The following is a 16,058-nucleotide window of genomic DNA, read 5'->3' as shown; positions in this document are numbered from 1 at the left end:
GACTCTAAGTGATTTCTACAGTGAGTAGTAATCAGTGATGTAGTAAAAGAGAAAAACAAACATGCGTTTGTGAAATGTATGTGCCACCGTATGCTTAAAATGAGCAAAATACATAAATACTACATGTTATTATGAATGTGTCTGTTACTACATTACATATATACTTACAGTGTGTATAGAAAACGAAGGAGGTGTTTGGATGTGTTTTTTAAGTGCTTTATAAGCAAACTTCATTGGCGCCTTTGTAAGCTGATTTTTGGTCGCATTTATTTACCAGTTAGCATGCATAAAAAACTGAAAAACACGTGTGCTTGTCTTAGATAAGAATTGAGAATGATAGGCAAAATTCCCAAACATTTGCAGTTCCCCTTTAAATGCTGAACTTCTGGAGCCGACAGTCACCTTGAACGTTGAGCCGGCAAGAGGAAGAAGCGGAGCCAATCTTGTTTTCTGCCTTGCAGATGTACTCGCCAATGTCGGCCATGGTGGCTTTGCTGAGTTTGAGGCAGGCAATACCATTGGTGTACTCTAACTTGCAGTTGGGGCTAGAGCGCACTTTGCCGTCGCCTTTGAACCAGGTCACTTTGATCTCAGGAGTCCCTGCCACATTACATTTGAGACATACGGCGTCTCCTGACGTCACCTCCATGGGCTCCAAAGTGTCCACAAAGTAAGGTGACTCTGTGGGGGCGAAAACAGAGTGAACCTTGCTAAACAAAGCTGGTACTGCAGTCAAATGACCGATTTAGTTTTGGCAGGGTCTTGGACAACTGAGACATTTTTTCAACTTGCTTGAAGTTGTCGTAAAGATGTTTATCAATTCAATGCTTGAGCTTGCAAAATGCTCAGGGTGGGACTACACTGTACTTAGCAAGAAGTCATACATGAAGTGTATACTCACCCAGAATGGTCACTGTGGACTCGCAGGTATCCTGGCCGGCGTCATTGGACACGTTACATGAGAACTTTCCAGCGGCTTCCTTGTCCTCGGTGCTGAGACACTCCAGAATGCAGGCACTCTCTGTTGTGGTCATGTTGTACTTGTACGACGCAAAGATCTGCTCTTTGTCTTTGAACCAGCTTACTGAGATCTTTGGCGTCCCCGAGTAGGAGCACTCCAGCATCAATGGTTGGCCTTTCTCGACCGACACATCTTTCAGCCTTTTCACAAAGGATGCTGGCTCTGGGGGGGTGCCATCAGATTTGTTTACATTTAACTTAAATTTTCCAGATAACACTAAGTACACACCAGAGTAAGTGTATTACATGGGGCATGTTCAACTGACCTTTGAGTATCAGGTTGACGGGGCAATTCTCCTTGCCCACATCATTGATGACCTGGCAGGTGTACTCTCCCGCATGACTTCTGTCCACTTGGAAGAGCTCCAAAGTGATTTGGTTGTCCTTCAGGGAGAAATGACAGTCTTTTCGAGCCTCCAGCTCCTTGGTTCCTCTGAACCACTTTAGCCTGAGAGGGGCGCTGCCCTTGACGATGGCCGAGAAGGTCACGACAGATCCTGGCAAGGCCTCAGTCGACTGGGGCGCCACCACAAAAGATGGTGGCTCTGTGTACAGTGCACATTTATTTCAGATTAATGTCTTTGTACTGCATTGAGAGCACTGAGATCGTCAAACCCGTTGCTTTTAACAGTGAACGTGGTCGAGGACATCTTTTCAGTGGTGGCCCAAGTTTTAGCTACCTTTATAGCACTAAAAACCACAACCTTGGGGCAGGGCTATTCAACAGGCGGCTCGGGGGCCAAATCCGGCTTGGGAATAACACTATACTGGCCCCCAAGTTCAGTTTAAAGCTTTGGAGAAAAATATTTTTACATCAATTTGTAAATACTGTTGCTCAAAGGAACTAGGACTGGTGTAAAAACATTGTCAGATCCTTGCATTGGACCTTTTAATCTCCTCAAGGCCAACGTCCCCTAGAGTTGACTTTTATATTTATTTATTTCTATTTATTTATTTATATATATTTATATATATTTATTTATTTATATATATTTATATATATTTATTTATTTTATATATATATATATATATATATTTATATATATATATATATATATATATATATAAATATATATATATATTATTTCTATATATATTTATTTATTTATATATGCACCTTATTGCTTTTTTATCCTGCACTACCATGAGCTTATGTAACGAAATTTCGTTCTTATCTGTGCTGTAAAGTTCACATTTGAATGACAATAAAAAGGAAGTCTAAGTCTAAGTATAGTTAGTATAACAGTGCTATTTTCTTCAGAAACTTGTAACTTGTAAATGTAAAACATAAATAGATTAAAAACAACTGCAGAGGTGGAAGCTGTTTCTCAAAATAAGAATAATAATGAAACGAGAAGTTCGGCCCCTGAGTCCTTAACTTTCTGGAAATGTGGCCAGTAGAAAAATGTATTTGTATATCCCTGCCTACCTTCTTATTCCACCATAAAAACTCTTTACCTTGCTCTGGTTGTTCTTTTTTTCCATTACATCTGTGACTGACTGTCAGGCAAGGCCTCTAGAAGTTATCATTTACTAACTATGTTCACAACAAACTTAATTGTGTCTACATGGATACAACATCAAGAATTAACATTAACATGGAGGGCAGCCAAGAGGAAGAGTGAAGTCTGGAAGCCTTTCAAAGCCATGACGTGCCTCTCCATGTCAGTAGTTTAAATGGTGCCAGTGGTGACTTACCCTCACCTCTCTCCTTTTGCAACCAAATGGCCTGTAATGCTTTGATTTGGACCACCAATAGGAATGTGGTGTCATCCTTTATTGGCTGCTGATCAATGTTAAATCTAATTTTGCATGTGTCTGAGCAAACGCACATGTGGCCACACCAGCAGCAGACTTGTCCCAAATCTGACATCATGACAAGTAAAATGTCTTATTATTATAATCAAATGACAGCAGTCATTTCCATTACATTATTTTCTAATATAGGTGATTTGGCCCACTTACAATGAAAATAACAAACAAATCTTGTTTTTCATGAGCTGTGTGCAAGTATTATATATGTCTATTTTGTACCAATAATTGATACCCTTTTCAGAGATCACAATCAGTTCCCCTCAAGCAATCACATGTTGCACAATGAGATGTGTGCTTTAGCCCAAGTATAGCGGCTCTGTGTGGTATATTGATCTTCCCTATTTGCCACCCCTCTTGAGTGTGGCGCGAACCCAAGTCGCCCGATTGATAGGTAAGTGTGCCTGCCACCAGGCCTAAGGCCTGAGCTGGCAGCCTAACAGCTAGCACACTCCAACGTACACCTGGCGCAGCCACTCTGGCTGGCCCCCGTTACAGAAGCATGGGATAAAGTGTACATTCCAACTTAAAATCTGTAATACAATATATATTATTATAGTTATTAGCTTTTCTGTGATGCCATTAAAATGAGCACACATCAGTGTGGGAACCGTGGGTGGAAATTACTACTTTGTTTCACCATAATAGGAGTTATAGGCATTTACTTCGCTTAACTTTTCTGCACTTTTAGCTATAAGCTATCTAGCAGCGACACGCACGCATTACACGCTGTTAAGGACATTGATTGGTTGCATGTGAGTCGCATTATAGTGCAACGACCAGACATTTACAGTTTATGTGTGGTGTTATAGTTGTCCTACTTTCTGTGTGGCCGTAAACACATCAGTGGCTGAGTCTACTGAATGCATCTGTTGGCCCAAGTGAGAGAGAGAGAGAGGCTGCTGTTGGTATGTCAGATGACAGAGAGTTGGTTTTGGCGTGGTCTGTATGGCAGACAATGACCAGTTTTGCTAGCTATATGGGTTTTTTGCTAATGTTTTTGGTGTAGTTACGGCCGACAAACAGTTTTGCTCAATAAAGTGATTGATGGACCTTCTGTCCTCCTTAAAGCGTCTCGACAGACGTTACAATAATTGAACAGTACTGATGAACATTGTTTTATCTCTTCTGGCTGCTTGTTGTCACCTGTCACTCAGAGTTGCACTGCTAAATCGTACCAAAAAAAAGTTACGTATTTTTACTTTGTTTAAAGTCTTGGTTGGATTTTATTTTGTAGGCCTCTCTTTCAGTTCTGCACCAAAAGTGCATCCAAATATGCAACAAATTTTGGATGAAATCATGACACATTTTATTGATGGCAATTCTCGTTTTACTTTACCCATTTATCCGATTTAAAGACTGTATTTTGAGATGTCTACACTTTCAACGTGTGTTAATAGGGACCACCTACTGTAAGTGACTGCTTCATCATTCTGTGCCATCTTAAACCCTGTGCCGTCACGGTCATTTAGTTTCTATCATCTCAGGGCGTTCAATCGTTCGCAACTGGACTGCTTGGTTTGTCTTGGAAGACGTTTCGCGGCTCACCCGAGTAGGCTTCATCAGTTTGTGCTCATAGACACATTGTCCAGATGCGAATGATTGAACGCCCTGAGATGACAACGACCTAGATGAATGAGAACCTTCATAGGTATTACGTTTCTAGTTTATTTAGGCAAGAGGTATTGGGTGTATTGTAATTTATAGTAATTTATAGTGTTTTAGCGTGTGTTCTGTTCAAGACTTTGACAATTTTAGGAAGTTTTTTTGATAACTGACTGATTACAAAATATGAACCTGATTCTTGGTCTCTAACAAAGCCTTCAGAAAAGTGAAATAAGGACAATTGTGACAAAGCTACTGCTGACCTTTGACCTCGAGGAAAGCTGTTGTCTCACTGGATCCTGCCACGTTGACGGCCTTACATTTATATATTCCAGAGTCAGACAGTTTGAGCGTGGGCACCCTAAGAATGCAGCTGTTGTCCTTGAACGATATGTCGTAATTGGGCCCGCTTTGTAGCTCCTCATCTCCGTGGAACCAGGAAATGGTGAAAGGTGGCGATCCAGACACTTTACACTCCATCTCACCAGCGTGGGTGACCACGGTGTTACAGTCCTTCAGCTTCCTGGTAAAGGATGGTGGCATGGTTTTATCTGTTGAGGGGGGAAATATGCAATGAGCTTTTCCTTTCATCAGGACTCTAAAATCAAATATTTGATGTTGGAAAGTAAACGGTTTGGTTCTGCAAAGTGGGGACTCAAAGGAAAGAGCTGAATAGTTGCCTCACATTATATCATCAAGACAAAGTGAGATGTAGTAGGACACCAACCTAAGACCGTGAGTTTTATTTTGCTCAGATCCTTCCCGACTTCATTCTTGACCTCAAACGTGTACTCTCCTGAGTCCATTTTCTCAGCCGACAGCACGTTTAGGCTGCATATCATCCGGGAAAATGAGATATTGTACTTCTTCCCAGAGGCCAGCTCCACACCGTTCTTGAACCACTTAGGTGTGAGCTCTGGAGTCCCGCACACTTTGACCTCGAGAGCGGCAATATCGCCCGCAGTCACATTTAGAGCATCAGGCTTATCGACGATTCTGGCCGGTTCTGGAAGTGACACACAAGTAGCAGAAAGGTGTTTAGAACGTTTCCTTTGGGGTGGAGGGGAAACTGAGGGAGAAAGAGAGAATTATATGGTTACCAACCTAGAACAGTCAAGTTAGCGAAACACTCCACACTCCCAGCATCGTTTCTGAGCTGGCAGGTGTATCTGCCTGCTGCCGCCGCATCGGCCGCGAACACTTTAAGAGCGACCTGGTTGTTCTCAAAAGTGATTTTCCTGTTTTCACCGTCTCTGAGAATGTGATCCTTGTCCAGAACCCAGGACACAGTCATTGGTTCAGAGCCTTGAACTGTGGCCAAAAGGGTCACCTCCTGTCCCAGAATCACTGTCATGTTTGACAGTTTCTTCACAAAGGAAGGCAGCTCTGGAGAGAGGAACGAAGGTCAGCAAGGTGACATATGCGGACATCTAATTTGGATCCTTACGTGACTCAGGCCCACTGACCTTTGAGATTAACTGCTGTGTAACAGATGTCACTTCCTACACTGTTTGACACTTTGCACTCATATTGGCCAACGTCTGCCTGCTCAATCTCTATGATGTGTAGCGTAGTGGAGCTCTCTTCGCTCAACATTTTATACTTCCTGCTCTCCATCAAAAGATTCTTGTCTTTGAACCATGTGATCTGGAAGGGAGCTGTACCGGTCATCTCGCAGTACAGACTGACGTCCTTCCCTTTCAACCCATCCACCGTTTCTGGTACTTTAATAAATGATGGCGGGTCTACAGAGATACGAGTAAACCGTTAAAGAGGCACAGAAAATAATATAAAACTGCAAATGTCTTAGAGCTGAAATCCAAAAGATTTTGCTTTTCTTGTCCAGCAATTTTTTTTCTGAATAATTTGTAGTGAAAAACACCAAAGGATCAAGTTCAAATTGGGACAATGATTTCGGTCTTTCACTTCATTCAATGACTGGAAGTTGTGAATAATCATCTGGGGAACCTGCTGTTGACATGGACTAAACATTGTGTTTGTTGGTGTGTTCAGAATGGAGCTGAAGTCCAAAAGCAAAGACTGATACTTTGCTGAGACAATTTGTATTGTTTTATGGATGACAGCTTTAAGCTCCGTGTCAGTCACTGATAGTGAAGAGGAAGTCAGCAGTTAACCGACCTTTCACAGAGACAGTGGTGCTGCAGCTTACACTGCCAGCATCGTTGTGAGCTTCACATGTGTAAACTCCATCATCTTCAACACTGGCGGCGAATAGCTCAAGGACCGCCACAGAGTCAATAAATGACATGCTGCAGTTTCTGCCTTCAGTGAGTTTGGTGTCCTGTTTGTACCACGTCACTTTGAGAGGTTCGGTACCAGTGACTTTACACTCCAGGCAGACTGGCTCACCCTGCTTCACACACTTATCGGCAGGTAGTTTCAGCACAAACTCCGGTGGTTCTGGAAAGCCAAAACATTCACATTAGCTTATTGATGAGATGCTAAAGCAAGCAGGTCACAGCACAAAACAAGTTAGCTAAGGATAGTTGGTAGTAGTCGGAAACGAAGTTTTTGCAAAAGTAGAAACTATCACATTTACACGCTGATAAAAAGTTAACTAATTCAATAAACCAATTTAAAAAATTGTTCGGCCTGAGTATTAACGGTGATTATGCTACACAAGACCAGACTGACAAGAGGAGTGTCCAACCTTTGACCATCAAATCTGCACTACAGCGTACAGAACCAGCGTCATTGGTCACTTGGCAGGAGTAGATGCCAGTCTGGTTGACGCCCACCGAGTAGAGCTCTAAAAGGCAGGATAGCCCTTCTATTCCCATGAGACAAGTGGGTCCAGTCATTAGCTCAGTTTCGTCCTTGAACCATTTCACACTAAAGGGTGGCGTTCCCTTGAATGTTCCTTTGAAGCGCACTGTTGTGTTAGGTATGGCCGCCTGAGACTCAGGTGGGGTCACAAAGCTAGGAGGTTCTAAAGACGAGATGGAAAGACGTATGAGGTTAAGGCAGTGTTTACAGATCCAGTGACCAGTGACAGTGACAAAACACAGTCTAACCTTTGACCTTCAGGAATCCACTGCATTTACAACTTCCTGCTGCGTTGTTCAGTTTGCAAGTGTAGGACCCTGCATCTGAAATCTCTAAATTTTCAATTTCCACATAGACAGAATTGTCCTGCTGAATAAGTTTGTGTTTCTCGCCACTTGAGATCGTGGTTCCGTCTTTCTGCCATTCCACTGAGATTGGAATGGAACCAGATATTTTGCAACCAATCTGAACAAAGGAACCCAAAATCTCTTGCATGTCTCTCAGGGGATTAATGAAACTTGGTGGGATGAGTTGTTCTGTAACCACGGGAACAAACAGAAAGGGATTATCCTCATTTGACTGACCCAAACAGTGGGATGTTTTCTAAACACAGATATATACACACAGACCTAACACGGCCACTTTGACGGTGCAGCTGCAGCTGCTGATGTGATTGGAGACCTCAAAGATGTAATCCCCTGCATCCTCTTTCTGAGCTGACTGAATCTTTAGGCTGCTGATGTTATTCTCAAAGCTCAGCTTGTGCTGCCTGATTGACTGAAGCTCCTTGCCATCTTTCGTCCATTTTACTTTAAGGTCAGCCGAGCCGGTTACTTTACAGTCCAGGCTGACAGGATCTCCAACCGTCACCTTTACCACCTTAGGTTTCTCTGAGATTTGAGGAGGTTCTGCATGGCAATAAATTACCATGGTTATATTGGCTGCCTTACCAGACCAAGATCTAAGCACAGAGATTAGGCTAACATACCTTGGACTACCAGGGTGGCAACACACTTATCCTGTCCAGCCTCATTCATCACCTGGCAAGTGTATGACCCGCTGTGATCCGCTTCACACGCGGAGATTCTGAGAATGGCTACATTATTGTCAAATGTCCTCTCCATTTTCGGATCTTCCAAAATCCAGTTCCCGTCTTTTTGCCATTGTACTGAGAGGTTGGGAGAACCGTTGATAACACACTCAAAGAACATCTTCTTACCGAGAACACAGGTAGAATTTTCCATTCGCTTTATAAATGTTGGCGGTTCTGTTTGAGAAGACAAATCAAATATTCTTTAAATTATTTTACTATTTGATTAGAACCTAAAGGTATTTCAAATGTGAAAGAACCAACCTTTGAGGCCTATCATGGTCTTAGAACTACAGCTTCCCACCTCATTGGAAACAGTGCACTGGTATTCACCAATATCACCAGCGTCACATCTGCTGACCTCAAGGCCCACAGTGTCGTTGACCATAGAGAGGCCATGTTTAGCACTAGTTTTGAGCTCCTTGCCATCTTTAATCCATGTAATCTCAAAGGGAGGTGTTCCAGCCAGCTGACAGTCCAGCCAGGCACTGCAGCCCTTCACAACGTCAGCCGGCATCAGTTCTCGCACAAACAATGGTGGCTCTACATTAAAAAAGAGCAGAGTCCTCTATGAACATTGTTACAATTAAGCGAGTTGTTGAGACAAACCCTAATATGACTATTTAAACCAAAGGCTGGTAGATCAGTAAATTACCTTTGACCTTAAGCTCCATGCTGCAGCTCTCGCTACCAGCTTCATTTCGAGCTTCACAGAAGTACATGCCACCATCTTTGATGTCAGCCCTACACAGCTCCAGGGTGGCCACAGAGTTAACAAAGGCCATTTTGTAGTAACTGCTATGGACGATCTCTGAGCCCTCCTTGAACCAGTAGATATCTATCTCAGGTGTGCCGCTCACTTGGCACTCAAACATTTTACTTTGACCTGAACGGATCACGGACAAGCGAGGCGGGGTCAGTGTGAATTTTGGTGGCTCTGAGAAGGGAAATACAACAATGTGTCGGTCAGAAAGTTGTCAAGACTAATAAGACTAACAGTACGTTCGCTGAAGGTGTGCATTTCCATCCAAATGCTGCACAAATATCACAATATCATATGTTGTGTTGGCAGCCTTATGGGACACTCAACTTCTACGTGAAATGTTAGAAGAAAATACAGTTTGTCTTTTAACGACAGGTGAGTTGTCAGCATTAAGAACATTTCTGAGGAGTAACTTGCAGTTTAAAGATACAATTGTGACTTGAATATGAATTTGCGTTTGAGGAAGTAAATTATTTTAGCTGTATTGCTAGTTATTTCACTATGGTGTTAAACATGCTTGAATCTGCAAATATTCCACTGTGGTGCAGATAAGAATGTGCCTACAGATGGATGGAACAAGAAATATTTCTTGTGAGGAACCTTTGACAAAGAGGGTGGTCTGGCAGGAGGCGGCACCGACATCGTTCTGTACTTCACAGACATATTCGCCCGAGTCTAAGGTTTTGACAAAGAAGAGTTCCAGGGAAGTGGACATGCTGTCTTTAATCACCAAGCAGTCGGAGCTGGATAAGATTTCTTTCTGGTTTTTAAACCATTTGATGGTCAATGGCATTGTGCCCGAGACCAGAACTGTAAAATTAACCTTTGATCCAGGAAGAACATTCATAGATTCTGGCTGTTCAATAATGCATGGTGGCTCTGGAGTAGGAGAGATTCAATGATTGTGTAAGAATCTCCAATAATTCCTAATATGTTAAAGATCAAAGCAAACAGTCAAACCTTTGACGAACAAGACCCCGGAGCACTGTGCACTTCCCGCCTTGTTCTTAGCAATGCAGGTGTAACTGCCACCATCTTTGCTGTCAAGATCAGAGATTTCAAGAAGCGCAACATTCTCAAAGAATTTGCACTTGTGTTTTTCATCGGTCTCGATCTGGTTCTCATCTTTGTACCACTGCACACTTAGGGGTACGGAGCCTGACACCACACACTCTAGATGAGCAAACGACCCTTTGATACCTTCTGTTTGCTTCAGCTTTCTTGTGAAATTTGGTGGAATAATTTGATCTGATGTGGGGAGAAAAAAAGAGGTTAGTAATAATGTGCATAGGAAGATGAATCAAGTGTTTAGAATTCTGGTAAGAATGCTGGCAACTGACCCAAAATAGTGAGGGTTGCCTCACAAGAACTGCGGCCAACATCGTTTGAAACCTCAAACATGTAGTCACCGCTATCACTTGTATTGGTTTTACTAATTTTAAGCACAGAGCTGGAGTCTGTGCTTTGAACTTTGTATTTCTGGCCAGAGGTCAGCTCCTGGCCGGCCTTCAACCACCGCACCTTCAGCGGCTTTGTGCCTGAGAACCTGGCAGCCATAATGGCCAGATCCCCCTGAGTTACACTGATGGATTTGATTTCCTCTGTGACCGTAGCAGGTTCTACGATTTCAAAAACAACAATCAGCAAAGACTTTTGAGCCTCAGAAAAAAATCTGATCTCATCTTTGAGTGAATATGATCGAAAAACAGAATTAATGTTGCCATTAAGACATGCTAAATTTTAAGTTTTTAAACCTCCAACCGCATAACAACCATGTTCAACAACGTACTGATAGACCTCATATCACTTGAGAAGTATAAATGTTTTCCATGCTGTCTAATAAATGAATAACTTTAACCATGATGGCTAACATGCTAATTCTAAAAACGTAAAATAAAGATTAACTGGATATGTAACGGCTTCTAATTTTTAAATTGCAGTACACTGATGAAATTGAGATGAGCATTCAGATCTGGACTGACACAGACCTTTGACTGTCAAGACAGCAGAGCAGGTCTGACTGCCGGCTTGATTCTGTGCGTGGCATGAGTATTTTCCGCCATGCTTGCTGTGAAGCTTTGTGATGTGCAGTAGAGCTGCCTGGTTCCTGTATGTTATCTGAAGGTTTTCAGATTCCTTGAGCTCATGGTTGTCTTTGAGCCAGGTCACTGTTATTGGCTCTGAGCCCTTCAGTGTGCATTGCAAAGACACGTTGGTGTCTACCAAGGCACTGATGCTCTCCAGCTTGTGGACAAATGATGGAGGGTCTACAACACAAAATTAATCATCATAACTTTTGTATTTGACTTGGTCAGACTTCACCCTGTGAATTCATTTGAAAAAACTAACAAAATTCCGAACAGAACCAGTAGTGAGGAAACCTTTAAAGTGTTGAGGTGCAAACTACCTATGTTGCTGTTCTTTGTTAGCAAGGTGAAAACACTTAACAAGATCTCCTTGAACTTAAGCAGAACAATGGCCTAAAGTCTGGGTTTAGATCATTTATCTTGATGGAGGTTGGGATCATAAATGTCCTAGTAGTGATTACTCAACACAAAAAGCTTTCAAACAGACCTTTAAGAGTGACTTGACATTCACAAGTGGCCCTCCCCACTTCGTTCTCGACAGTACACTGGTACAAGCCCACATCTCCGGCCTCCACCCTCAGCACCTGAAGGGCCACCAGGTCATCTTTCACAGTGATCCTGTGCCTCTTATCGTTCCTCAACAGCTGTGTGTTTTTGTGAAACAACACAGTGAACGGGGCAGAACCAGAGACTTGGCCCTCCAGCATCATCTCAGAACCCTTGACCACATCTTTGGCCTCCAACAAACGGACAAACACTGGGGGTTCTGAAGGAAAACAATGGAGCAGTCATCAGATTGAGTGGAACTGAATTAGCTCCATTTATACTGTGAAATAAAGATGGGGACTTTTCATCCAAACTGGAGAAGGAAGTTAAATCGGTGCACACACTGATGACGCTCACGGTTGTGCTACTGCATCATCAGCACAATTCTACTTTTCGTACCCTGCGGTTTAGCCTAAGAACACCATAAAACTTACAGAATTGTTGGTATGTTTGTAGTGCAAAGCAAACCAACCTTTTACTGTGATTGTGCTGCTGCATTGGTCGCTGCCAGCCTCACTGGAAGCCACACACATATACTCTCCACTGTCCTCTACGGTGCACTTGACAATTTCCAAACATGATACCAAGTCCACTGAAGTTATTGTGTATTTGGAACTGTGGCTGATAGTCATTCCATCTTTTAGCCACATAAAACCTATAACAGGACTGCCTGTCACTTTGCACTGCAACTTGACAGATTCATCACTGATGACCAGCTTGGTCGCCTCAGGCTTAGTCACAAAGACAGGAGGTTCTAAGAGAAGAGGTGAGTCTTGATTAGGAAGTAGGTGAGTGTTAAACAATCAGGGATGTTCATGCACATGATGATAGGCACCTTTTACAAAGACGACTGTGGTGCAGTCCACTTTGCCAGCATCATTTGATACTTGGCATGTATATTTAGCAGAGTCACTGGGCTTTACAGAAGTAAGCTCCAAAGTACTCAAAGAAGCGTCTTTCTTGATGAAACAGGTGTCTCCGCTGATCATCTCCTTGTCCTCTATGAACCATTTCACAGACAGAGGAGGGGTTCCAGTGAAAGCAGCTTGAAGACACACAGTGGATCCGGGTATAACATCTTGGTTGTCGGGTGTTGCTGTGAATACTGGCGGCTCTGGAGGCCATTAAAAGAACGGACATGTGTATTTTTTGTTAGCATCAAATAAATTCAATCGCTGCACACAACAAAATGAAGCAGTAAAGCACCTTTGACATAAAGTACGCCACTGGTTTCTTTAACGCCAGCTGAGTTGGTGGCTCTACATTTATAAACTCCAGAGTCCGCTTTCTCCAGCCGCCTGATGGTTAGCGTGACAGAGCTTTCCTTGAATTCAGGCCAAAATTTGGTTCCAGACTTAATTTCCTGATCATCTTTGAACCAACTGATGGTGATCGGTTGAGACCCAGACACCTTACACTCCAAGAAAATGTCACAGCCAATGTTACCATCAACTCTTTTCAGGAGTTTGGTGAAGTTTGGCGGCATTATACGATCTGTATGTTGAAGAAAAGGGATAAATAGTTCTACGGAGAACAAAATCCTAAGAGATAGCGAAACTGTTGACATTGTCTAATAAATAACTTCAAGTAGTTATGGCAAAACAGGTGCAAACCTAGAACTGTCACTGAGCAGGTGCACTGGTCTTTCCCAACTTTATTGGAAACCTCTATCTTGTATTCAGACGTGTCTCCTTTCTCTGCTTTAAGAATCTTCATAGAAACGACATTCTCCTTCTGGCTCATTTTATATTTGCGTCCACTGATCATCTCTTTGCCGTCTCTAAACCACTTTACTTTCAGGTCTGGAGTTCCAGAGATGATGCACTCCAGCATGGCAGAATCACCTGCAGTCACACTTATGGACTCTGCCGGTTCTACAATTCTAGCAGGTTCTAAAATAAGATCAATGCATTAGAAGACACATTCAGCTTTAAGCATTAAGAAATTAGCCACAAGAACATAAAACCATGCATAAAAAATGTAATCTAACCGTGTACTGTCAGGGCAGCTTCACATTTCTGTTGACCAGCTTCGTTCTCAGCTTGGCACAAGTATTTACCACCATGGCTGATGGCCACGACTGATATGGACAAACTTGCAACATTGTTCTCAAATTCCATGATGATATTTGGATCGTCGTCTCTCAGTATTTCAGAGTCTTTCATCCATTTGACTCTGATGGGAACTGAGCCCTTCACTGTCCCCTGGAGTTTCACTGCATTTCCTAACATTGCCGTCACACTCTCAACCCTCTTTGCGAAAGTTGGCGGTTCTACAAAAAAAATTACATACACCAAGAACTAAGATAGAGGCCAGATATTCTAAATCAGACAAACATTGTTGATAGATTGTTTTACTAACCTTTAAGTTTAACGACCGCCTTAGTAGTGACTTTGCCAACATCATTTGATATGACACACTGATAATCTCCCACATCTCCACTTTCAAACAGCTGGATTTCCAACATCAACATAGAGTCTTGAGAGATTATTTTATATTTATGATCACTGCTGATGGATTTCTTATTTTTCAACCAAGTGATGTTAAAGGGAGAACTTCCTGCAACTTCACATTCCAGCACAGCGGTAGAGCCCTTCACCGCCTCCACAGTCTGAAGTTCTTTCCTAATAGTTGGCGGCTCTGTTGTCAGAAAGGAGTGCATGTGCATGCTGTTAAAAGTACAATGAACAGTGTGGGTGAAGCCACAAGATTTCTCAGACCAACCTTTAACTGCTACCATGGCACTGCAACTATCGCTGCCTGCATTGTTTGACACCTCACAGGTGTAGCTCCCACTATCTGTGACTAATACGTTCATTATCTCCAAAGTGGCAGTTCCATTCGTGAAAGACATTTTGTGTTTCTCTCCAGAGCTTAACTCGCTCTCATTCCAAAACCAGTGGATGCGGAGCTCCGGAGAACCTTTTAGGGTACAGTGCAAGCGTGCAGCTATTCCTTGCTTCCATGTGACACTTGGCTCCACTTTCTTGACAAATCTAGGAGGCTCTGCACATTAAACACATTAAATAAAATTTGAAAAAAATACAAAGAAAAAGAGAAGAAGCTAAGGAAAGTGCTTGTCAGCAATAACCCACCAGCTCAAAGTCTTACCTTGAACTGTCACCAAAGCCTCACAAAAAGTGCTCCCTGCCTCATTTGAGGCTGTGCACACATACATGCCAGAGTCCTTCACTTTGGACTTTGGGATTTCAAGAACGGCCACCTTGTCCTCAAAAGAAACCTTGCAATCGAGGCTCTGGTGGACCTTTTTGCCATCACGGGTCCAGGTGACCGTCACATATGTGTCCTCATCCAGCTGGCACTCCAGCCTCAGCACCTCATTGACAGCTGCTGATGCTGGCTCAATGGTCTTAATGAAGTTGGGCTTGTTGATTACGTTTAGCTGTGTGCTAAAAGTAGCAGTGCCAACACTGTTGGACGCCTTGCACAAGTACACTCCCTGATCACCCGGCTCAAGATTGGAAATGTGCAGGGAATACTTGTTCCTGTCACATTTCATGACATGGTGGTCAGAGGGAGAGATGGTTATATTGTCTTTATGCCAGACCACTTCTATGGGTGAGGATCCAGTAAGTGAACACTGGAGCACAGCTGCTTTTCCCGCAAAGGAAGTCATTGGCTCTGGTTTTGATACAAATAGCGGTGGGTACATTTCTATGGAAAGCAGGCAGAACGTGGACATATTTTAGTGGTTGGAAGCTATAACATTTCCTAACCCCTGCAAGCTCAGCTCAGGGCTCACCACCACGTGAGATAATTGGGAAAGACATAGGAATAATTCATACTATATGTCTGCAAATAATAAACCAAACACATTTAAAACACAAGGGTATAATTATATTTCTCTCTCAAACATGTAAGTAACACTGCATACAATAAAAGGGCTTACCTGTGACTGTGAGAGAGGCACTGCAGCTGTCAGTCCCATGTTGGTTTGTAGCTTTGCAGCTGATTTTTCCACTGTCGGCTTTAACTGGATTCAAGATCTCCAGAGAAGATCCAGTGTGTCGACTGATGATCTTGTACTTCTCGCTTTGTCTGATTTCAGTGCCGGACATATACCATTTGAAGGTCACACTAGGTGCATCCTCAATCTCACACTCGAACTTGGCGTGGCTGCCGATATTTACTTCCAGAGGTGTAATTTTCAGCCTAAAAATGGGGGGCACTGAGGCACACACGGACAAAGAAAGAAGGCAAATGTCAGTGAAATGATGCAACGAATACATATATTTTTTTGCAAAAACAAGGATAGTCAGAAGGAAGACTGATGGAAGACAACAATGGTGGATGATGATATTTCATTCTGTTGAAAGAAAAACATAGC

The 16,058-nt window shown here is 42.7% G+C and overlaps 1 protein-coding gene across 1 annotated transcript in view; it reads right to left on the bottom strand.

The window, feature by feature from the left end:
• LOC133659223 (titin-like) overlaps window positions 1–16,058 on the bottom strand; it is a 214,793-nt gene that overhangs the window by 143,266 nt on the left and 55,469 nt on the right. Inside the window, 28 exon segments of the mRNA XM_062061959.1 lie at window positions 403–681; window positions 902–1,183; window positions 1,287–1,565; window positions 4,701–4,988; window positions 5,165–5,443; window positions 5,542–5,823; window positions 5,904–6,182; window positions 6,577–6,858; window positions 7,109–7,387; window positions 7,473–7,760; window positions 7,854–8,132; window positions 8,213–8,491; window positions 8,579–8,857; window positions 8,970–9,251; window positions 9,678–9,956; window positions 10,038–10,325; window positions 10,418–10,696; window positions 11,066–11,344; window positions 11,652–11,930; window positions 12,183–12,464; window positions 12,546–12,824; window positions 12,917–13,204; window positions 13,324–13,602; window positions 13,701–13,982; window positions 14,072–14,350; window positions 14,435–14,716; window positions 14,822–15,385; window positions 15,621–15,899. Coding sequence (XP_061917943.1) covers window positions 403–681; window positions 902–1,183; window positions 1,287–1,565; window positions 4,701–4,988; window positions 5,165–5,443; window positions 5,542–5,823; window positions 5,904–6,182; window positions 6,577–6,858; window positions 7,109–7,387; window positions 7,473–7,760; window positions 7,854–8,132; window positions 8,213–8,491; window positions 8,579–8,857; window positions 8,970–9,251; window positions 9,678–9,956; window positions 10,038–10,325; window positions 10,418–10,696; window positions 11,066–11,344; window positions 11,652–11,930; window positions 12,183–12,464; window positions 12,546–12,824; window positions 12,917–13,204; window positions 13,324–13,602; window positions 13,701–13,982; window positions 14,072–14,350; window positions 14,435–14,716; window positions 14,822–15,385; window positions 15,621–15,899 — 8,154 coding nt within the window.

Source organism: Entelurus aequoreus, linkage group LG10 (genome assembly GCF_033978785.1).
Source record: "Entelurus aequoreus isolate RoL-2023_Sb linkage group LG10, RoL_Eaeq_v1.1, whole genome shotgun sequence".
In the NCBI taxonomy this organism is placed as follows: Eukaryota; Metazoa; Chordata; class Actinopteri; order Syngnathiformes; family Syngnathidae; genus Entelurus; species Entelurus aequoreus.
This window is presented reverse-complemented; position numbering and strand designations above follow the sequence as displayed.